The 23,470-nt window shown below is 39.5% G+C and overlaps 1 protein-coding gene across 1 annotated transcript; it reads right to left on the bottom strand.

Moving 5' to 3' along the window:
• Positions 1-383: 383 nt before the first annotated feature.
• ZCCHC10 (zinc finger CCHC-type containing 10) lies at positions 384-20,242 on the bottom strand. Its single transcript, XM_065875260.1, has 4 exons — positions 20,184-20,242; positions 6,056-6,217; positions 1,699-1,740; positions 384-1,039 (listed from the first exon to the last, which is right to left on the bottom strand). Exons 1-4 carry the CDS (start codon positions 20,222-20,224, stop codon positions 772-774), a joined length of 513 nt encoding a protein of 170 aa, XP_065731332.1. The 5' UTR covers positions 20,225-20,242; the 3' UTR covers positions 384-771.
• Positions 20,243-23,470: the final 3,228 nt, after the last annotated feature.

Here is a 23,470-nt window from a genome sequence, read left to right on the forward strand (position 1 = left end):
CCAGGGAAGCCCTAAGTTAGCTTTTTAAATGACTGTTTTCTTTTCTGATACAATGAATTTATCAAAAGGCACCAAGATTAGAGTCCTATGTAGTTTCAGAATTTTGTTCCTTTTTAAGTTCCTCTAGAATAATTTTTGTCATAAAAGGGTAACTCTAAGAACCAGAAGAAAATGAATGATACAACACAGTAACTTAAAACTTGTACCATCCAAAAGGTATAAATTTATTAATAGATTCCTTGAACTCTTCACTTAGGAGAAGAAGTCAAAACAACTTTCTGAACATAAACATAAAAATAGAGCACATTTATTAACAGTAGGAAAACTCTAAGCTTATAGTTATTAAATCTTACATAGTAACATACAGCCAAAAGCATTAGAAATTCACTGTCAGATAGATATTCTGATGCATTATCCTGAAAATATGTCTGATACATAGCACTAACATGTAACAAAGTATGGCATTTATTTCACAGGGAGAAAAGATAGGTTTCATCACGAAAAGATTTACTAGATTTCAGCTTTGATTAATTTTAGAGATATATTTTAAAGATAAAAAAAAACAAGATTCACCCCTAAAATAAAATAAGTCTTTATATATATAATCCCTTATTAATACTCTTTATGCTCTTACAATGTAAAACATTTAGAAACTTTTGAACTCTAAAAATTTTGATCAGTTAACCTATTTGGTCTTAACACATTCTAAATTCCCTTCTGAGAATCGCATTAATGTTTTTAGTCCATCAGTCCAGCATGGATGGAACAATTCTATTTCTTTTTCTTCTTCTTTGGTGGTTCATCCTCAGAGCTACTATTTGTGCTGCTGCTGCTGCTACTGGAAGAGCTGGAATCTGAGTCTGAATCTGAGGATGAGGAAGAGCTTGTGGAGGAGGCTGAAGATGATGAACTGGAGGAGCTTTCATCAGAGTCACTGTCCTCTGAGGAGGATGAGGTAGAGGTCTCTTCACTCTCTGACGAAGAATCACTGGCTGAACTGTCACTGCTATTGCTACTGGAACTAGTTACACTCTTAGACCTATTAGACAATTATATGCATGAGAAGCTGACATTTAATAGAATGTTTAAAAGCAATTTCACTTGAGTATTATGTATACATATATACTGAAGCTTTGCTAGCATGTTATCTCTAGATTTGATGTTTTGAGGATTGCCTAACTGTAATACCCCCACCGTGCTCACCCTGTCCCCCCAACCACAAGGTCTTTTACTACAGCAATTTAACTCTCTTGGATGGAGTCTGAGATAAGTGTACCTACTATACTATGCTCCAGAGTGAATGATGTTAGAATAAAGTTGCAGTTTAACAACTGCATGAGGTTTACTTAAACCTCATGTAGAGTGGTAAATGCTTCATAACCTTAACTACTTTATACCAGATACAGCTGGTCAATAATTTCTTACCACTCTAATAACATTTCCTAATCTAAGACAAGAGAAATTACTTACTATTTCCAGGTATAAGGACTCTAGAAAGTTGGAGAAAAAGGATAAATGAAGGAAGAAACTCCAGATAGGTAAACAGAGGAACATATCAGAAAACAGGATGATATTTAATCATGAATTGCAAACGAGAGACTTCAGATCCAAATCTTTTAACTATTATTTTAAAATCACACACCCCATCCCTCCAACTAGTATTATATATTATCTATATAATACTAAAGCCACACATACCTTTTTTTCTTGGTCTTTCTTTCTACATTAGTTTCTCCAATGCTGATAAATGTGAAGGGGGGAAAAAGCTCCTGTTAATACAGTGATTATAAACAGCTCAAACACTTCTGCTATCCCCAAAACTTTTTTCGTTGGAGAAACACTTTGTCTTTTATAACATGTACTGAGAGTCCAGTGTTTATTGCTATTATCAAGAGGAAAGTTTCCTGTTGCAGGTGTATATGGTACATACAGTCAACTTAACCAGCACTTAAGCAAGACAAATGTTATCAACTGTACTTTAGAAGCGAGGTTAAGTTAGTAGTTAAGATGACCAAACGCACCAATTTGATTGTTTTTTAGTTTTTTCCCAACTCATCTATTTTGTTTATTCATTCTTGGCTGCACTGGGTCTCCGTTGCTGTGCACAGGCCCTCTCCAGTTGCAGCGAACAAGGGCCACTCTTCTTTGCAGTGTGTGGGCCCCTCACCATGGTGGCCTCTCCTGCTGCGGAGCACGGGCTCTAGGTGTGTGGGCCCCAACAGCCATAGCACACAGGCCCAGTAGTTGTGGCTCACAGGCTCCAGAGCGCAGGCTCAGCAGCTGTGGCGCACAGGCCCAGCTGCTCCGCGGCATGTGGGATCCTCCCAGACCAGGGCTCGAACCCGTGCCCCCTGCATTGGCAGGCGGACTTCCAACCACTGTGGCACCAGGGAAGCCCCTCTTTTTTAGTTTTGAACTTAGATTGACATGGCTAAATCAACTATTTAGTGAACAACAGAACAAAGCAAGTAATAGCACAACAGCTGTAATTTATAATTTGGGTTTCTAGAATGGTATTATAAATGGTCATTTCATATAAAAAAAAAGCAACCTTTAATTTAAAAAAACATTTCTTAATTGATTCACTTTGCTGTACACCTGAAACGAACACAACATTGTAAATCAACTATACTCCAATAAAAACAGAAAGTAAAAATAATTAAAAAAAAATTAAAAACTATTTCTTGTGACTTCCTTGGCAGTCTAGTAGTTAAGACTCTGTGCTCCACTGCAGGGAGCCCGGGTTTGATGCCTGGTCTGGGAACTAAGATCCTGCACGCCGTGAGGAATGGCCAAAAAACAAACAATTTCTTTTTCTGCATGTCCCCCAAACGTTCAGTTATTTACTGCTTAAGAACCAGAGAGTTAATACTTCAAGACTGTGTTCCCTCACATTATTTATAAAGAACAGACGGCTGGAAGGAGGCAGCGACTCAAGTCTGAGGCTCGCAGGTAAGCGCTGTGTGCGCGCCCGGTGACTCGGAGGATCCGGGGGCTCGAGTCCCCCGCTAACGTCGTTCAGAAGGCCTGGGAGGGCGCCCTCTTCCCACGTGCGGAAACTGAGACCCAGCCCCACAGCCTGAGCGAGCAGACAGGATTCGAAGCCCGCACGCCCTCCCCCGTCTCGCAGAGTCCCTCCTTCCAGTCGCCCCGGAGAGGAATCTGGGGGCATCTGAGAGCCTACAGATGCCCAGCGCCGTCCGGGGAGCTTCCGGGAGGAGGTGGCCGGAGTTCCTGCTCCGCCCGACCGTACTATCTGAACCTTCCTCTGTCTGAACCTCACTGCCTTCACCTGTAAAATGGGCATAATGGTGTCTGCCTCGCCAGATGCTGAGAGGTGAAAATCCGGCGTTGAGGGCTGGGCGCACAATACGGGCGCAGCCCGGGGTAAGCCCACGAGCGCTTAATGAAGAGTAATCACGTGGGGGGGGAGGGTAAATAGAGATGAACCAGGTTCTCAGAAAAAAAAAAAAAAAAAAAAAAAAAGAACAAAGTCTGGAGATTTCTGAGTGAAATACACAAATGGCTTGCTGCTATATAGCTGCCAAACAACATGCATACTAAATCAGGCTTTCAAATTACAGATTTACTTCTATTACTATATACTGTCCTGTAAATTTAACATTTTTATATTCTGAACTTCTCTATATTTCCTAGATAACATTATATCCTTATTTCCTGGGTCCTCTAATATAAATATGTATTTATGTAAAGCTGTTTTACACGATGGAATTACTTACTGGAGAATTGTAATTTTTGCAGTAAAATAAGTGGTAGAAGTACATTTGTTAAGTCACACCACAAGAATGCAAGATCACTGAAATTCACACACTTCCATAATGTTATCATTGAACCAAAAAATCAGCAGTCTTTATGTAACAGAGCCAAAACCAAAATTCATGTAGTTCTATGTATTTTTTTTTTTTTTTCATGTAGTTCTATGTATTTTTAAGACCAAGATAGTTGTGTAATACAACTAGAAAAACAAAAGTAAATGTTGATATGAAATTATTCATAACTCTTATATTTTATTCTTTAGGACAGAGGTCTTCAAACATTTTTTGCTTACATTCCTAATAAAAGAAGTTTGAAAAATTATGTTTTTCCCCTCAAAGGGTATAAAGTCTGGCATATTATATATTAAATATTGATATTTTAAAAAGAAAATTGTTACATCATTTTGGTAACTGTAAATACCACAAAATTGGATATGTATCATAATTAATTTTAAAAAAATAAATGAACAAGCTTATCTTTAACAACTGGTACTTTTACACTGTCCCTTTTCCTCTTTGAACTTGAATTTTTATTCTCCTTTCCCCACAGAATGTATCTTAATATATTTTCATGCCTGAAAATTTTAGTGATCACTTACATTGCTCTGCAGTAAAAATATACACATAACTTAATATTGTATCTTTTAATTACTTGTGATCATAAGGTTTTAAAAGTGTTTAAAAATTCTGAGTTGAATTACCATTATCATTACTACTATACAAATTGATTAAAACAATGTAAAATATATTATAAATTTTAGTAACTATTATACATAAAAAAATTTCACTGGAACTGTACCTCTTAATGACATGGATTTTTTTTTCTAGCTTATGTATCCATGGATCTTATTGCTTGACTATGACAGGGTTCAGTATCAATTTAATTCCTATATTTAACTTTTACAGATTTAACCCTGAGAAAGCTTGTTAACCTGAACAGGTAGATGGGAATAGAAAGAGTTTAGCTGTAGCAATGTCACTCAGTTCTCTGAATTCCTCCCATGTTATATTCCACAAGTTACGTAACGATGTATCATTAAAATATACTTTTAAATTGACAACTCAATTAGATCCTCCTTCAATTTTGCTGGGAAAAAAAATTACAAAAGAACTTGCTCCCAATACTTTGGGCCTTTTACTTTCTTACAAACACCAGTATTCTGAAAAGTCTCTAGGATTTTATACATGAGCACAATATACCAAGGTAAGATTAGAGATAGGCGAGAGGTATGCCTTTCTTTTGTGAAATTAGAGAACGGTAGGCAAGGTCTCATACAGATTTATCTTTGGAAGAAACATATATGAATATTGATAATCTAGAAACTGATTACATGTCTATTCCTGTATAACCCTTGAAGAGTCTTCCTGTCCACAAACTGGAAGACTGTTGCCTGGAAAATCCAGATGTTTAAGACACTATTATATTGCTAACGGTCCTCATGAAGGTGCTACTTCTAATATGCAGCACTAAGTAGACCTGACACCTCCCTGTTTCAGTTTCTCTGAAACACATAAGCTTACTTATTTCATGGGAATTTGAAAACCTTTATTCAAAGGGCATAAAAGGATAAATAACAATTTTTCCCTCCTACCCAGTTCTCCTTCTAGAAAAGAACCACTATTATCAACCATTTATATTCCCCCCCCAAAAAGCTCCATTATTCCTTTTTTCTTCCTTTTTAACATAAATGATAGTATATTATATATACTGTTCTCTACCTTGTTTATATACTTAGTATAAGTATCCTGGGTACTTACTTTGGATATCTTTCCATATCAGTTCATATAATCTACCTCATAGTATTCTGCTGTCATTTCATTGGCAGTTGAGGCAAGAAAAGCAAACTGATTAAGAGCATGGACTCTGGAGACTGGCTAGTTGGTTTAACACTTAACTTTTCCACTTACTTGCTGTGTGACACTGAGCAAGTTACTGAATCTCTCCACTCTGGAGACTGGTTAGTTGGTTTAACACTTAACTTTTCCACTTACTTGCTGTGTGACACTGAGCAAGTTACTGAATCTCTCCATGCCTCAGCTTCTTCATATGTAAAATGGGATTATAATAGTACTTACCTTAACGGTATAGATGTGATGGTGAAATAAGCTAATAATTGTAAAGACCTTAGTACGGTGCCTGGCACACAGTAACACTCATTAAACATTAGCTAATATTACAATATAATCTAAATCTGGATAACCACCATAAGATATTTAGTCCCTTAATAAATTTTATAAATACAAATAAATATTCCTTTGGATACCATGTGTAACCTTACCTTTGCTGTAATAATAATCTGTTTTCTTTTTCTTTTAAAGCTTTCTTTAGTTCTGCTGTTCTTGAAGGCCTATGTAGGTACTTTCTTTTTCCTGTGCATTCATAAGTCCAATGCCCAAATTCCAAGCATTTCTGACATCTTACATGTTGTTTATTTGCTTCACTGCAGAGTAAAAAATAGAATACAGGCCTTAAATTTTTGACCTGACATTATGAGAAACATAAACAATATAAGCATAAAATGATGCTTATGTAAAGGTACAATCCAAAAATAAGCATCATTTTACACTTTAAATTATTTGTTAGATTTAATTACAAAGCAATATAGTAAGGGTTAAGAGCATGGACCTGGGAGTTAGACAGAACTGAGTACAAATCTTCTTTCCTCGATTCCATTCCAGTAATGGCAGACTAGGTAACTCAGACCAACTCTTCAGCTCAGAACTAGAAAAGACAGTCAAAACATTTTTAACAATGTGCTCGAGGTATCAGAGAACTAACAAGAGATTAAAGAATAACCAAGCCAAGATATGGCAGAAGCTGGAAACCCAGAGTGGTCAGTCCTATGTTTAAGTCAACACTTGTGCTGGGGTTTTTTCCCAACTCAGGAGGGTAAGCAAGCATCACTTATAAGGAGCAAGGGAGACAAATTATGCATTCAGAGTTGGGACTCTGAAGGGCTTTACTCTAAGAATAAAGCAACTGCTTATCAAGTGCAGCCCAGCTTCTAGCCACCTAGGAGACTAAGAAAAATCTCAGTCCCTGAAATTGAATTAAGGTGTAGCAAGTGAAGAAAAATAGATAAAGGAATTAGAAAGGAAGAAATAAAATTGTCATTCCTTACTGATGATGTATCATGTAAATGGCAAATCCAACAGACTCTACAGATAAAAAAACTTTTTTTTGGCCCTGCCATGCGGCATGTGGGATCTTACTTCCCCAACCAGGGATCAAACCCTTGCCCCCTGCATTAGGAGCGTGGAGTCCTAATCACTGGATTGCCAGGGGAGTCTCAAAACATTTTTCAATAATTAGAATTCATAAGTGAGTTTAGGAAGGTTTTATATTGGGGTCAGTAAACTTTGTCTATCAAGTGTCAGAGAGTCAATATTTTAGGCTTTGCAGACCAAGAGGCAAAATTTAAGATATTACAAAGGTATTTATATCACAAGAGAGAAAACAAATTTCTACAAATATTTTATTAATGAAAATATTTCAAATAAAAGAGGTTTATTAATGAGAAGAATGGAATTCTTTTCTATAAGATAACATTTCACTCAACTGAGGTTCAAAATTAGTGTTCTCTATCATCAAATTGATCATATATATACAAACATATGTAAAAAGCATTCTTGGTTTGCAAGCCTACAACAGGCAGCAGGCAGAATTCAGTGGACTATAGTTTGCCAAACTTTCTATTAGATATTAGGTCAACACATAAAAATCAATTGAGTTTCTACTTAACAAAAACAGTTAAAAATAAAATTTTAAAAGGTGGTATTTATGGGCTTCCCTGGTGGCGCAGTGGTTGAGAGTCCGCCTGCCGATGCAGGGGACACGGGTTCGTGCCCCGGTCCGGGAAGACCCCACATGCCGTGGAGCAGCTAGGCCCGTGAGCCATGGCCGCTGAGCCTGCACGTCCGGAGCCTGTGCTCCGCAATGGGAGAGGCCACAACAGTGAGAGGCCCGCGTACCGCAAAAAAAAAAATGGTTGTGTTTATAACACCCTGAAAAATAACAAGCACTTATAAATAAGTGAAAGAAAATATGCGCAAGAATTCTATGCAGAAAACAAACATTACTGAGAGAAATTAAACGTCTAAATAAGTAGCTAAGTAAAAGGATTACCATGTTCATAGACTGAAAGACTCAATATTGTAAAAACTGTCCATTCTCCCCAAACTGATCTATAGATTCAAAACAATGCCAATCAGAATCTCAACAGGTGTTTGTTTGGTATGGAACTTAAACTTATTCCCTAAAGTGTATATGGACATTCAAAAGGCCAAGAATAGCCAAAATACCCTTATAAAGGAACAAGTAGGGAAGACTTAGATTAAAAGAAATTGACTTGTGGTGATCATTTTGTAATGTACGGAAATACTGAATCTCTTTGTTGTACACCTGGCACTAACGTAGAGTTGTAGGTAAATGATATTTCAAAAACAAACAAAAAAATCATAAAAAAAAGAGTTCAGATTTGTGGTTAACAGAGGTGGGGGATGGGGGAGCAGCAACCAGATGAAGGTAATCAAAGGTACAAACTTCTAGTTATAAGATAATAAGTACTAGGGATGTAATGTACAACATGATTAATGAAATTAACAGCTGCATGTTATACATGAAAATTGTCAAGAGAGTAAATCTTAAGAGTTCTTATCACAAGAAAAAAACTTTTTTTCTTGTGTTTCTTTAATTTTGTATCTGTATGAGATGATGGATGTTCACTAAACTTATTGTTAACAGTGACTTCATGACGTATGTAAATCAAATCATTATGCTTAAACTTATACAGTGCTGTACGTCAACTATATCTCAATAAGACTGAAAGAAAAAAATAAAAGACAGTGACTTATGATACAGCTATAATAACTAAGAATGTGAGATTGGAGCAAATATATACAAATATGCCAGTGGAACAGAACAGAATGTCCAGAAATAGACTAATGTATACATGAACAATTTATGACAACCATGGCATTAAAGAGCAATAGGGGGAAAGGTTAGATGATAAATGATGTAGGGACAACTGGTTATGCACATGGTAAGAATGGTAAAAACCATAAGCTAACAATGATTACAAACTTGGTCAAACAATAAGGTTTAAAAGATAGTATAAAAAAAGTGACATATTTGAGTTAAGAATTCTTAAGAAACAAAAACAAAGCACTAAGACTTCCCTGGTGGCACAGTGGTTAAGAATCCACCTGCCAATGCAGGGGACACGGGTTCGAGCTCTGGTCCGGGAAGATCCCACATGCTGCGAAGCAACTAAGCCTGTGCGCCACAACTACTGAGCCTGCACTCTAGAGCCCGCAAGCCACAATTACTGAGCCCATGTGCCACAACTACTGAAGCCCGTGTGCCTAGAGCCCGTGCTCTGCAACAAGAGAAGCCACCGCAATGAGAAGCCTGCGTACCGCAATGGAGAGGAGCCCCCGCTCATCGCAACTAGAGAAAGCCCGAGTGCAGCAACAAAGACCCAACGCAGCCAAAAATAATAAATACATTAATTTTTTAAAAAAGCACTAATCATAAAAGATGGATAAATTAGAATTACTAAAATTAAGAATTTTCAAAAATTAAGAATTTCTGTTCATCAAAATATACTATAAAGAGAGTGAAAAGAGAAGCCAAAGAGTGGGAGAAGATATTTGTAACACATTTTGCCAACAGCTTCATCTTAAGTAAACAAAGAACTCTTATGACTGATTCACTTTGTTATAAAGCAGAAACTAACACACCATTGTAAAGCAATTATACCCCAATAAAGATGTTAAAAAAAAAGAACTCTTATGAATCATTAAGGAAATTATGTACAATAGAAAAATAAGATAAAGTGGAAGATGGAAAGGCAGTACAAAAATGGGATTGGGAAACAAATTAATAAAAACATGAAAAGGTACTCATTTACTAACCTAAGAAAAAGCAAAAACCACTATAGTTGAAGAAATGCATACTCTACAGTCCAGCAATTCCACTTGCAGGTACTTACACAATAGAAATCTACAAAAAAACTATACCAGATAACATGTATAAGAATATTGGAATATTGCTTCCCTTTATGTAGCTTTTAAAAGTTTTGAAATAGTCACAACCTTATAGAAAAGCTGTTAAGTACAGTTCAAAGAACTATTTTTCCTAAATCATTTGTGAACTGTTTTTGCTGAGCCATTTGTAAGTTGCCAACCTGATGCCTCATCAAACCAGAATACTTTACTGCATGTTTTCTATAAACTAGGACATTCTCATATACACAATGTAACCATCAAAATCAAGAAGTTAAAAAAAAAAAAAAAAAAAAAAGAAGTTAATGTTGATACCTTCAAGATCCCATTTAAGTTTAATCTTCAGACCCCATTTAAGTTTCATCAAATATCCCAAAAACATTCTCTATAGCAAAATCCAGTTCTGCATCAATGTTGGACATGTTGTCATGTCTCTTTAGTCTCCTTCTTCTGGGAGAGTTCCTCAGTCCTGTGTCTTGCTTTACATGACCTTGACACTTTTTGATGATTATAGCCAGTTATTTTGTAGAATGTGCTTCAATTTGAGTTGGAGGATTTGCTTCCAAGTTCACTCATGTGGCTAACGGGAGCCTTCAGTTCCTTGCCTGCTGGCCTCTCCATAGGGCTGCTTACAACATGGATTTACCCAGGGAGAGTGACCAAGATAACTCAAGAAAGAAGTCAGTCTTTTATCACCCAGTCTTGGAAATGACATACCATTACTTTTGCTATATTCTACTGGTCATACAGACGAACTCTGTTACTCTCTGGAAGAGAGTACACATGAAGCAGGGATCAACTGGAGATCATCTTGGAGGCTGGCTACAACATCTGATATCTCTATGATTAGATTCAAGCCATGTATTTTTGGCAGGAATATAACAGAAATGTGCTGTGTTCTTCTCACTGTATTCCTGTCAGGTGACACAAGACTTCAGTTTGTCTTGTTACTGATGATGTTCGTTTTGATCCCTTCATTATGGAGGGTCAACCAGATTTTGCAATATAAAGTTATTTTTTGTCCTTTTGTAATTGAGGTGGTTTTAAATTATGTCCACAAATTCTATGATATCCTTACTTCAAGGGTTGGAGCCTAACTACCCTCCCCTTAAGTGTGGCTAAGACTTAGTGACTTGCTTCTAACTAACAGAATAAAGCAGGGTGATGGAGCGTGACTTTAAAGATTAGCTCATGTAGCTGCCATGTCATGAAAACACTCAAGCAGCCTCTAGGGAGGCCCACGTGGTGAGGAACTGAGGCTTCCTGCCAACAGCCCTGTGAATAGCTATCTTGGAAGCAGATCCTCCAGTTGTGGTCAAGTCTTCAGATGACTGCAGCCCCTGGCAACATCCTAACCACAAACATGTGGGGAGAACCTAAGTCAGAACCACTCAGCTGGGACTTCCCTGGTGGTCCAGCAGTAAAGAAGCCACTTTACAATGCAGGGTAAGCGGGTTCGATCCCTGATTGGGGAACTAAGATCCCACATGCCGCAGGGCAACTAAGCCCGCGCACCACAACTACTGAGCTCCTGCACCTCAACTAGAGTTCGCGAACCGCAAACTACATAGCCCATGTGCTCTGGAACCGACGTGCCACACTACAGAGCCCATGTGCCCTGGAGCCTGTGTGCCACAACTAGAAAAGAGAAAACCCACATGCCACTAGAGAGAAGCTCACACGCCACAACAAAAGATCACGCATGCCTCAATGAAGATCCCGTGTGCCACAACTAACACCTGAGGCAGTGTCCCCCACCCCAAAAAAAAAGAAGAAAGAAAAAAGAACTATGCAGCTAAGTCACTCCTGAATTCCTGACCACAGAACTGAGATGTTTATTGTTAGAGTCACTAAATTCTGGGGTAATTTGTTATACAACTATAATTAATATCTAATAAAGCAATTAATAAGTATTTTGTGGGTTGGTATTTGAAAGTACATAAATATCCTGCTCAATAAATTTTTAGTTCATTTATTCATCTATCAGTATGAAGTCTATTTTTCTATTTTATTGAATGAGTTACTATCCATTACCATGATTTATTTTGATGCTCAGATTGCCCTAGATTTGGTCAGTGGGAATCCCTCCATGTTGGATTCTGTGTTCTTTTGACATTGTTCCTTCATTCTTTGAGCACTTCCTTGCCTTCTGGTACAAAAAAAATTCCAGGCTCATCTTATACTTTCCCTGTCCTAAAATCAGACCTTTCCAGGCCTGAAATCAGCCTGATGGAACCCTGATGACATTCAGAGTCAAGATCAGGGCACACATGTGCTCACTGTAACTGGAATGTTGCTGCTTCCAGTTATCCTCAGTGGACAGAGCTAGGGAACAACACACACATTACTATCCATGTAACAAATACACACATTTACAGCTATATTTAACTATATATTTTGAAAACCATGAATTCATACCGATACCTTTAATTCCAATTCAACTTCACAGAATTTACTCTATTTTCTCCTTCCCCATACCTCCTCCTCCTTCAGTGAGAAATCTGGCTCCCATTATCCTTAACAGATTTACTTATTTGGTCAATCTGTCTTATGAAACCAATTTCCCATTGTTGCCCCCTCCCCCTTACAGATGCCCTCTTTATTCCACCTGGGCTCTGGTACTCTGCCCTTTGCTGTCCTCCCACACTCCCCATGTGAACATGCTCCTCACCCTGCTTGGGCTCTGACTTCCACTGCCGGGCCAGTCCAACTCACATGAACTCATTTCTCTTTCTATTTAGACTGTGCCACCCCATATCAAATTATACCTCCCCTCCCCCATGGAGACATTCTCCCCACTAGGGTGACAACTTGTGTTAAATGGCCCTCCCTGTGTGGAAACGCCCCCTCACTCTGCTTGGGAACTGGTGCCCTGCATTGGACCTTCACTCAACTGGATGCCCTCTGCACCCTGCTGGCACTGCACACCAGTTCACGTCCCTATGTGGATGCCCTAGTTACTCCCCTTCAGCTCTAATACTCCAGTGCCAAGTCAGTCCTCTGCATGGATCCATACCACCTCATGGCTTTAGGACTGACTTGTTTAAGTAGGGAAGAGGAAGAGGAAGAACTATAATAATATTCTCAACAACAAGATTTGTAAAATCCTCAAAATTGGAAATAATATCAAAGAAGAATGGATGATCTGTGGTATAGAATACACTGGAATACTTCATAGTGATAAAAATGAACAAATTCCAGCTTAATATAACTCAGACGGAGCTTAGATATAAGAAGCTAAACTCAAAAGAATCTAAACTGTCTGATTCTGTGTAAAGGTTAAAGACAGGCAAAATTAAACTCTAGTGAATAGTTAGATGGTAAAAGCACAGAACAGAAGCAATAAGTAATTACCATAGATGTTGGGATAGTGGTTACTTTAGGAAGGAGGGAGGAGGTTGTGATTGGGAAAGCTTGGTGGCATCTAGTATACTGGCAATTTTTTATTAAATACTTGATCTGGGTAGTGGTTACATGGGTTAAGAATTATAAAAATTGAAAAAAAAAGAATTATAAAAATTACTTATTAAGGACACATTTATATTGTCTGAACTTTTTTGTAGATGTGTTATAGTTCACAACAACAAAATTTTAAAAAAATCTTGGCTCTTTCACTACACAGCTTTAGGCTCATTAGCAAGCTAGTTTTTGAACTTTCTATTCTAAAAAATGGGATAATATCTACTTCACTAGGTTATTGTGAGAATTAGATAAGACCATAACCGTGGTTTATACTTACTGTGTGCCAGGAATTTAGCTAAGTACTATTTATACATAAATACATCTAATCCCCATGACAACCCAATGAGTTTGAGAACAATATCCCCATTCTACAGACTGGGATGTTTGTATAGAAAGCAGTAAGGAATCTGGCATAAAGTAATAGACAAATAAATGGGAGTTGTGAATATCAATGCACACATTAGGCTAATCAATTATCTGGACTAACGATACATAGCAATTTAAATTTTCTCAAAACATGGTTGCATGATGGGATGCTGGATTCTTAATTTCGACCTAAAGCAGTCACCTTTTTTTTTTTTTTTTTTTAAGCAGTCACCTTTTTATCCCTGGAGAACACATAATTGGTGGTCAGTAAATGTTTCTAAAATGACTGACTGTTTAAATAGGCAAGGGTTTAAGAGGACATATATTGTTTATAGTATGCTTTTCATTAATGAATTCCCACATCATCAGCCAGCTTCTGTAATTTTGACAGTAATTTATTTTTAGCATTTGTTCAAAAATTAAGCCAATCCTAATGTGAAGAACTAATGTTTCAAGCAAGGAAATACTACTCAGTAGTAGTTTTTTTTTTAAATAAATTTATTTATTTTTGACTGCATTGGGTCTTCGTTGCTGAGCAGGGACTACTCTTCGTTGTGGTGCGCAGGCTTCTCATTGAGGTGGCTTCTCTTGTTGCGAGCACGGGCTCTAGGTGCACAGGCTTCAATAGTTGTGGCACGTGAGCTCAAGTAGTTGTGGCTCGCTGGCTCTAGAGCGCAGCCTCAGTAGTTGTGGCGCACGGGCTTAGTTGCTCCGCGGCATGTGGGATCTTCCCGGACCAGGGCTCGAACCCGCGTTCCCTGCATTGGCAGGCGGATTCTTAACCACTGCGCCACCAGGGAAGTCCTGAGTGGTAGTATTGAAAGATAATAAAGAAGAGTCAGCTTTTTACCTAGTAATAGTTCATAAATTTCAGTAAGCAACTGCCAGAACCATGACTATAACTTCAGAGCTTATCTGAATGTGTAATGTAGCAAATTGTTAAGACTATCAATAATAAAACACTCTATGGACTTAATATTAAGTTGCCCACTTTTCAGGCAAAAAGAACCACTAACACACTTAATATATACACAATTGTGATATGCATTCCAGAAATAATAAATTCAAAAACATTAAAGGATAATTAGTAAAAGATGTAAAATCATGACTCTCACATAAATATAAAGTGAACACATGTCAAAGGTTTTATTTAATCATTAATTAATAAGGGAACCAGTAAGATGTTGCAATTGATTCAAAACAGAATCCAAACAACACACATATATGAGCAATCAGGAACGCAGGAAACGAATTTACAGATAGTTAAAAACTGGTCAAAAAAAAAAAAACAAAACTGGTCAATAGACACAGGGCAAGAATCAGTTGTACTGTCTTTTCATGGGTAAGAATCTTTTCTACCAGCTTTCTACAATTTACATAGTCATTTTAAAATAGCTCAAAGAGGGCTTCCCTGGTGGCGCAGCGGTTAAGAATCTGCCTGCCAATGCAAGGAACACGGATTCGAGCCCTGGTCTGCGAAGATCCCACATGCCGTGGAGCAACTAAGCCCGTGGGCCACAATTACGGAGCCTGCGCTCTAGAGCCCGTGAGCCTCAACTACTGAAGCCCACGTGCTTAGAGCCCGTGCTGCACAACAAGAGAAGCCACCGCAATGAGAAGTCCGCGCACCGCAACAAAGAGTAGCCCCTGCTTGCCGCAACTAGAGAAAGCCTGCGCACAGCAACAAAGACCCAACTCAGCCAAAAATAAATTAAAAAACAAAACAAAAAACACACACACACACATATATATATATATATATATATATATATATATATATATATATATATATATATCTCAAAGACAGTGAGGCACAGGCCCTCACAGAGTCACTAGCCAGGACAGGGAATTAGACAAATCAGCCAGTAATCTTCTTTATTTTTTAATCCATTTCAAAGCCTTTCACAATACTTCCTAACAATGAAAATATGGAGGAGTGTGGAAGCCTCTCAGAATCAAGGAAATAAAGTCTTCTCCAACTCATAGTTTGTTTTCCCAGTATTAAGAAACTTATAACCTGAGATCCCAGCCATTAAAAATATTATCTACCAGCACTGTGGAGTTTGCTTTTTGTTGTTATAAAGAAAACATTCACCAATATCTAAAGCCCACCTATGATGTTCTAAACATTAACACTCCTAAAAACTACTTAAATCTTCCAGATAGAATACTGAATGAGGCACACCTATAATTTCAAAATAAACACAAGATCAGCATTTATTTCTTTTCAAATGAATACCCTATTTTTTTTTTTTTTTTTTTTTTTTTTTTGGCGGTACGCGGGCCTCTCACTGTTGTGGCCTCTCCCATTGCGGAGCACAGGCTCCAGACGCACAGGCTCAGCGGGCATGGCTCACGGGCCCAGCTGCTCCACGGCATGCGGGATCCTCCAGGACCAGGTCACGAACCCGTGTCCCCTGCATCGGCAGGCGGACTCTCAAGCACTGCGCCACCAGGGAAGCCCTGAATACCCTATTTAATAATATTCCATTTCTATATTCTAAGCTAAGGCTTAAGGAAGTGTTCTAATGGTACAGCCTTTTTGGGTGAAACCACCTTCTTTGATACCATTTCTGTCAGATTGGCAAAGCTGTTTTTTAAGCCGATTGTTGGCAAAGATGGAGAATGGGCACCCTAAATGTAGTAAGATACACATTCTTAATTGCTGGTAAGAATGTAAGTTGCAGATACTTTCTGAAGGGCTATTGGGTAATATGCAACAAAAATCTTAAAAATGTACATACCAAATAAACAAAAAATATAATATAAATGATGATTATCTACCTAGAAAATCCCTAAGAATCCAAAATGGAGCTATTAGGACTGCTAAATGAGTTTAATAAGGTCACAGGATACAAGGTCAATATACAAAAGTCAATATACTAGCAACAAACAGTTGGAAATGGAAATTTAAAAAAAATACTATTACAATACTTACTTTTACCCTTGTTAAATTTCTTCTTGTTAGATTCAACATAGAGTTCCAGTCTGTCAAGACCTTTCTGGATCGGGATTTCGTCATCCATTGTATTAGTTATCCCTCTCAGCTTTGTGTTAACTGCAGGTTTGATAAACACGCACATGTGTCCTCATCCAAGTCATTTATAAAAATGTTGACAAGACCAAACTGAGGACCAAACTCTGCAGGCCACCATGGGATACCTCTATATATTTACTTAAACCCATTAAACAATACTCTTTGTCCATGATGTTCAACTGATGTATCTAATTGTTCTGTTTTCACAAGAATATTGTGAGAGACTTTTCAAGATGGCTTTTTGAAATCCAAATACCTAAAAGGCAAAAAGGGTATCAATCTGTAATGACTTGATACCTGATGATCTTGGCTTTTCTTTCTGCATGTATTTAATAAATCGAGCCAGAATTTTGGCTGGAATGAATATCAAGTTCACTGGTCTGGTTTGCGGAATCTACCCTTCTCACTTTGAAAATCAAAACAGCATTTGCCTACTTCCAGTCCTTAAGCACCACTCCTGTTTGCCAGGGGTTCTCAGATTACCAGCAGCAGTACAGCCATCTCACCTGGAAAATCTCTGTTATGCTGGGGAGCAATCACGTGGGTCAAGTGCCTTAAACACATTCAGAGTGGAATAGGGCTCTATAACTCACTCCTCAAGTATCTTCTCATGCTGCATATAATTATATGTGAGTGAAATCTGATTCAAAGTTAAGTCCCTGAAAGATCTGCTGAATGAAAAGTTCAAATGTCCCCCCTTTCCTCCTTTAGTCCAAAGACTTTTAAAAACAATGTCAATAGTACTTTCTCACTTCTCATAACTTGTAGTTTAAGACTTGTTCTTATGGAAGTGCTATATGCTCTTTATAAATAAAATTAAATCTTTTTGATGAATATAAAATGAAAAGTAAAGGCTCCTCATCTGCTTTCCCCCCCAAAATATTCCAAATTCTCTTGGACTCCCCTTGCCTCTAAAGGCCCTCCCTCTGCAATTCCCTGGGAATTGTCCCAACAGTCTGCAAACCATGACAGGTTTCATGATACACCATGTTTTCTTTCCAGTAAGACTAGAAGCTCCTAAAGCTAAGATTGTCTTTTACTTCTGTGCAGCTCATGTACCAAATACAAGCATACTGCAGAAATGGAATATTTGTTTAACTGTGTGATACTCCAAAACTTATGTTAAAAGCACCAGAAGTCTTACTTTCACTTCATATTTAAGTGGACATTGGTTGGTTTTGTCAATCTAGCAATCATTACCTCCCCTGACCCACCCACCCATTCGTTTATTTTTATTTTATTTTATTTTTTTCCCACCCATTGGTTTATAAGGATCCATTCAATTATCCTGGGAAGAGAATGAGGTCCAAGTCAATCAAAGCTTCATAATGCCATAGACGTGGTTCAGGGTAGGGTATGTAACCCAACCTAAACAATGAGATGCTATCAACTTGAAGCTGAAAGGATATAAAGGACCCTAGATACTGCAGCCATCTTAGGACCAAAGGAGTGATCCAACCAAGTATGGAACCAACACCCAAAAGGGCAAACCTGAGAGAGATTAGACCCTGGTGACATCATTTACCACACATCTATTAAGTATTACTGTTACTCCATTCTTGATCTCAGAACCATATGACTTCAAAGCCTTCTTCCTCCACCAAGCATACTACTAATTCATTCTGATTCCTTAAGTCTTTATCCTTATGTTCAAGGAACCTCATCAGGCATGAGAGGTAGTCTGATGAAAGGGAGAAGAGAAGGATCAGGGCTCTTAGAATAAAAAATATAAATATAAAAAGAAATACAGGGTTTCCCTGGTGGTGCAGTGGTTGAGAATCTGCCTGCTAATGCAGGGGACACGGGTTCGAGCCCTGGTCTGGGAAGATCCCACATGCCGCGGAGCAACTAGGCCCGTGAGCCACAACTACTGAGCCTGCGCGTCTGGAGCCTGTGCTCTGCAACAAGAGAGGCCGCGATAGTGAGAGGCCCGCGCACCGCGATGAAGAGTGGCCCCCGCTTGCCACAACTAGAGAAAGCGTTCGCACAGAAATGAAGACCCAACACAGCCAAAAATTAATTAATTAAAAAAAAGAAATACAGGGGCTTCCCTGGTAGAGCAGTGGTTAAGAATCCGCCTGCCAATGCAGGGGAAACGGATTTGAGCCCTGGGTCCGGGAAGATCCCTCATACCATGGAGCAACTAAGCCCGTGCGCCAACAACTACTGAGCCTGCGCTCTAGAACCCGTGAGCCACAACTACTGGGCCCACATACCACAACTACTGAAGCCCTCACACCTATAGCCTGTGCTCTCCAACAAGACATGCCACCGCAATGAGAAGCCCGCGCACCACAAGGAAGAGTAGCCCTCACTCGCCGCAACTAGAGAAAGCCCGCGCGCAGCAATGAAGACCCAATGCAGCCAAAAATAAATAAATAAATAAATTTATTTAAAAAGAAATATAAATATACACATTATAGGAGACTGTGAGCAATATATTATTAACGGGCAAATGGTGATGCCGTGAAAAGCTGACAGAGTGAAAAAGTGTTGGACGTTGTTTGGGTATGCAGACTGGTAGAAGAAAAAAAAGGTTTCACAAGAAAGGGGCATCTGGCACAAACTCCTGCATTATCTGTTCACAGAAAACCTCTTGTGCTATTCTCTCTCGCTCATTATCCACAATGGCCATCTTTCGTTTCTTAAAAACTAAGTTCTTTGCTGTCTCAAAACAATTATGCTAGTCTGGGTGCTCTTTCCCCAAATCCTCTCATGACTGGTTCCTTTCTCACATTTCCGATCTCTGTTCAAATGCCACCTCTTCAGAGATGCCTTTCCAGTCCAACCAACCTAACCTGTACCTTTTTCTCTTTCCATCACCTCTTATTTCCTTCAAAGTTCTTATCATCAACTGTATTTACTTAAAATGCTTAGTTTATCGACTCTTTCCACCAATAGAATGTAAGCTTCCTGAAAACAGGGATTCTGTCTTGAACACCTCTTTTTACTTACACCCAAATACCGGCATAGAGCGATAGGTAATGCATAAATTAATATTTGTTGGAGAATGAATGGCAGAAAGTGAGACGAGAGCTTGACAGAAAAGTCAGGCTGTTCCTAGGGAAGGCGATAGGAATGGGGCAGGAAAAGCCAGTGGGCTGGAGGTTGCACAGGAAGCTGAAGGTTTACGTCGGCGAGGGTAGGCGGTGTTGGACGAGGGCTACAGGCTTCGGCCGGTCACGCGTGGGGTGGGCGGCCGGGTTGGCAAAGGGGCACAGAACTCTTAGCGACCAACTCCTGGGCGTTCCCTTCTCGGGAACCAAACACGAGACTCTCTTCAGGCACCCCTAGGTCCCGCCCAGCGGTCTTACGCAGCCGTCTTCCACGAAATCGCTAATCCACAGACATCAAACTTACCGCCCCGGCCCGAGCCCCTCGCGGGCAGGCGACGTGTGAGAAAAACGTCCAACCTCCGCAGGGCCACGCTGAGGATCCCACACCGACCCCGCATACCGGCGTCCGCTCACTAGCCGGCTGACGCGCTTCTCCCCGCCCCCAGCCCGCCCAGCGGCCCGACTCCGGCCCTAACTTACGCTTGTCTCCGGGCTATGAGGCGATGCATGGGAGTCGCCATCTTAGCGCGGCTGAGGCCTGCCGCGCTGGGTTTTGGGAAACTCCTCAGAGGGGGCGGGGACTTAGAACCCCGGAGGCCGTAGGCGTGGGCGGGACCAGTCGGGCCTGGAGAGTTAATGGGGCAGCTTTTGGGGCAAGTAGTGGTTAGGGCCTGGTCTGTTGTGTTTCCTGTGTGCGTCTGTAGTTTGAGGGAGAGGAATGAAGCAGGTTGATCGGTCAGAATGAGGGATTTTAAGGATGGGTCCACGTATATTGCGTGGAGAGGAAGAAAAGCACATTCTCGAATGAGGGATCCATCTATCCATCTTTATATACAAATGAATTTATATATATATAAATATAAATGAATAAAACTGCATTGTTCAGGACACTAGAAGTAGTTTGGATAGCAAAATAAAAAGGAATGAGTTCAACAAGATTGGGACCATCAATTGAAAAAGAATGACTTTAGGACTTAACTGGTGGCGCAGTGGTTGAGAGTCCACCTGCCGATGCAGGGGACACGGGTTCGTTCCTTGGTCCGGGAAGATCCCACATGCTGCGGAACGGCTGGGCCTGTGAGCCATGGCCGCTAAGCCTGCGCGTCCGGAGCCTGTGCTCCGCAACGGGAGAGGCCACAACAGTGAGAGGCCCGCGTACCGCAAAAAAAAAAGAAAGAAAAAGAAAAAGAATGACTTTAGCAAATTATAAAATGCAAATATATGTTGTTTATATTTTTCATAATGATGTTATAAGGCTATATAGGTAAGGCTGCTTTTTCAACTGGGAAAAGATTACACAAATATTCTTTAAGGATATTTTAGTATTTAGTGTCAGTCGTAGAAATTTATTCTCTTAAATCCAGTCTTTGAAATATAGATAACTTTTTTTAAACATCTTTATTGGAGTATAATTGCTTTACAATGATGTGTCAGTTTCTGCTTTATAACAAAGTGAATCAATTATACATATACATATACATATATCCCCATATCTCTTCCCTCTTGCGTCTCCCTGCCTCCCACCCTCCCTATCCCACCCCTCTAGGTGGTCACAAAGCACTGAGCTGATCTCCCTGTGCCATGCGGCTGCTTCCCACTAGCTATGGGTTTTACATTTGGTGGTGTATATATGGCCATGCCACTCTCTCACTTTGTCCCAGCTTTCCCTTCCCCCTCCCCGTGTCCTCAAGTCCATTCTCTAGTAGGTCTGCGTATAGAGATAACTTTTTGAAATATATATATGTATGTATGTTTCTGTGTCTCCATTCATTTTTTTTTTTATTTATGTTTTTCAATTAAAACGTTTGAGGAAGTGAAGGCAGAGCATTGAACAAATAAAGTCATTGTACACATGGGGCTTTCTACAGACAATAAACAAACGCAATGTCCAACGTGCGTGAATAGTCTAGAGAAAAATAATTTAGCGTAAGGGGTAAAGAGTGATTCAGCAATGGGAGTTAGAGAAGGTGATGTCATGCAACCTTTGTGTACATTTTGTTCCTTAAAAAGTGGAATCTTACTCTCTGTTCTGTTCCTCAGCTTGCTTTGTTCATTCCTCACTGTGTTTATGGACATCTTTTCCCATATCAGCACATGCAGATCCAATTCATTCTTTTCATGTATTATGTTATATGGATTACATGGATATTCCACAATTTATCCAACCAGTATCCTGTTGTTGAACAATTACATCATTTAACACAAAGATGGAATGAACAGATTTTTAAGCACTCACCCATGTTTCTGTAACATGACTTCCTAGAGGTAAAAGTGCTGGGTCAAAGGATATGTGTATTTTAAATTTTGATAGATTATACATTTTTTAAAAAATATTTATTTATTTAGGCTGCCCCGGTCTTAGTTGCTGCATGCAGGATATTTTAGATGCAGCATGTGGACGCTTAGTTGCAACACGCGGACTTCCTAGTTGCGGCATGCATGTGGGATCTAGTTCCCTGACCAGGGATCGAACTCAGGCCCCCTGCATTGGGAGCGCAGAGTCTTAGCCACTGGACCATCAGGGAAGTCCCTATGGCTATATATATATATATATATATATATTTTTTTTTTTTTTTTTTTTTTTTGCGGTTCGCGGGCCTCTCACTGTTGTGGCCTCTCCTGTTGTGCAGCACAGGCTCTGGACGCGCAGGCCCAGCGGCCATGGCTCACGGGCCCAGCCACTCCGCGGCATGTGGGATCTTCCCGGACCGGGGCACAAACCTGTGTCCCCTGCATCGGCAGGCAGACTCTCTACCACTGCACCACCAGGGAAGCCCTATCACATCTTTATTGACTTGAAATGCCACTCCCTCATAACTAAATATGTACAAATTTAATTTGTTTGGACATTCTGTTTTCTTCCAAAGATCTGTTTGTGCCAGGATTTGTACTGCTTTAATTTCCATAATTTTATAGAATATTTTGATATCTGGTAGGGCAAGTCCCTCCTAAAAATTCTTCTTTTCCTCAGTTTTCTTTATTGCTCCTAGGTATTTATTTTTCTAGATGAACTTTATTCACAAACTTTCAAGTTTTCCACAAAACTATATTAAGATGTATTTGTCAGATAACTTTAAAAAAAAATTTTTTTTTTTTTTGGTCACACTGTGCGGCTTGCAGGATCTTAGTTCCCTGACCTGGGATCAAACCCTGGCCCTTGGCATTGAAAGCGCAGAGTTCCTGGACCGCCAGGGAATTCCCATTTGTCAGCTAATTTTAAAAGAAATTGCACTGCAGGGACTTCCCTGGTGGTCCAGTGGTTAAGACTCCCCACTCCCAATGCAGGGGGCCCAGGTTCAACCCCAGGTCGGGGAACTAAGATCCCACATACCGCAACTAAGCACGCATGCCGCAACTACTGAGCCCTTGCACTCTAGAGCCCATGCGCCACAACTAGAGAAGCCTGTGGGCTGCAATGAAGAGCCCTTGTGCCACAGTGAAGACCCAGAGCAGCTAAAATTAATTAATTAATTAATTTTCAAAAAAGGAAACAAATGGCTCAGGAAGAGCTTTAAAAAATAAAGAAAGAAATTGCACTATAGCAAATGTAAAATGGCAAGAGACAGAATAAGATATAACAAATAGAGAGGAGGAAGCAAATGACATATTTTGTGATGATTTGGTTTGCACACCTGGAAAACCTACAAGAGTTAACTGAAAGCATCTAGATACAGGGGCCAGATACACACACACACACACACACACACACACACACACACACACACTATACAATAGTGTTTTGCTTTTTCAGGACTTCCCTGGTGGTC

Source organism: Phocoena phocoena, chromosome 3, assembly GCF_963924675.1.
Source record: "Phocoena phocoena chromosome 3, mPhoPho1.1, whole genome shotgun sequence".
Classification (NCBI taxonomy): domain Eukaryota; kingdom Metazoa; phylum Chordata; class Mammalia; order Artiodactyla; family Phocoenidae; genus Phocoena; species Phocoena phocoena.

Excerpts from the sequence above, each read along its gene's own strand:
- ZCCHC10 (XM_065875260.1), bottom strand. The coding sequence starts at position 20,224 with ATGGCGACTCCCATGCATCGCCTCATAGCCCGGAGACAAGC. Across the intron at positions 1,741-6,055 it reads AGATTATTATTACAGCAAAG|CATTGGAGAAACTAATGTAG; the intron begins GTAAGGTTACAC and ends CACATTTATCAG. Across the intron at positions 1,040-1,698 it reads AGAAAGACCAAGAAAAAAAG|GTCTAAGAGTGTAACTAGTT; the intron begins GTATGTGTGGCT and ends ATTGTCTAATAG.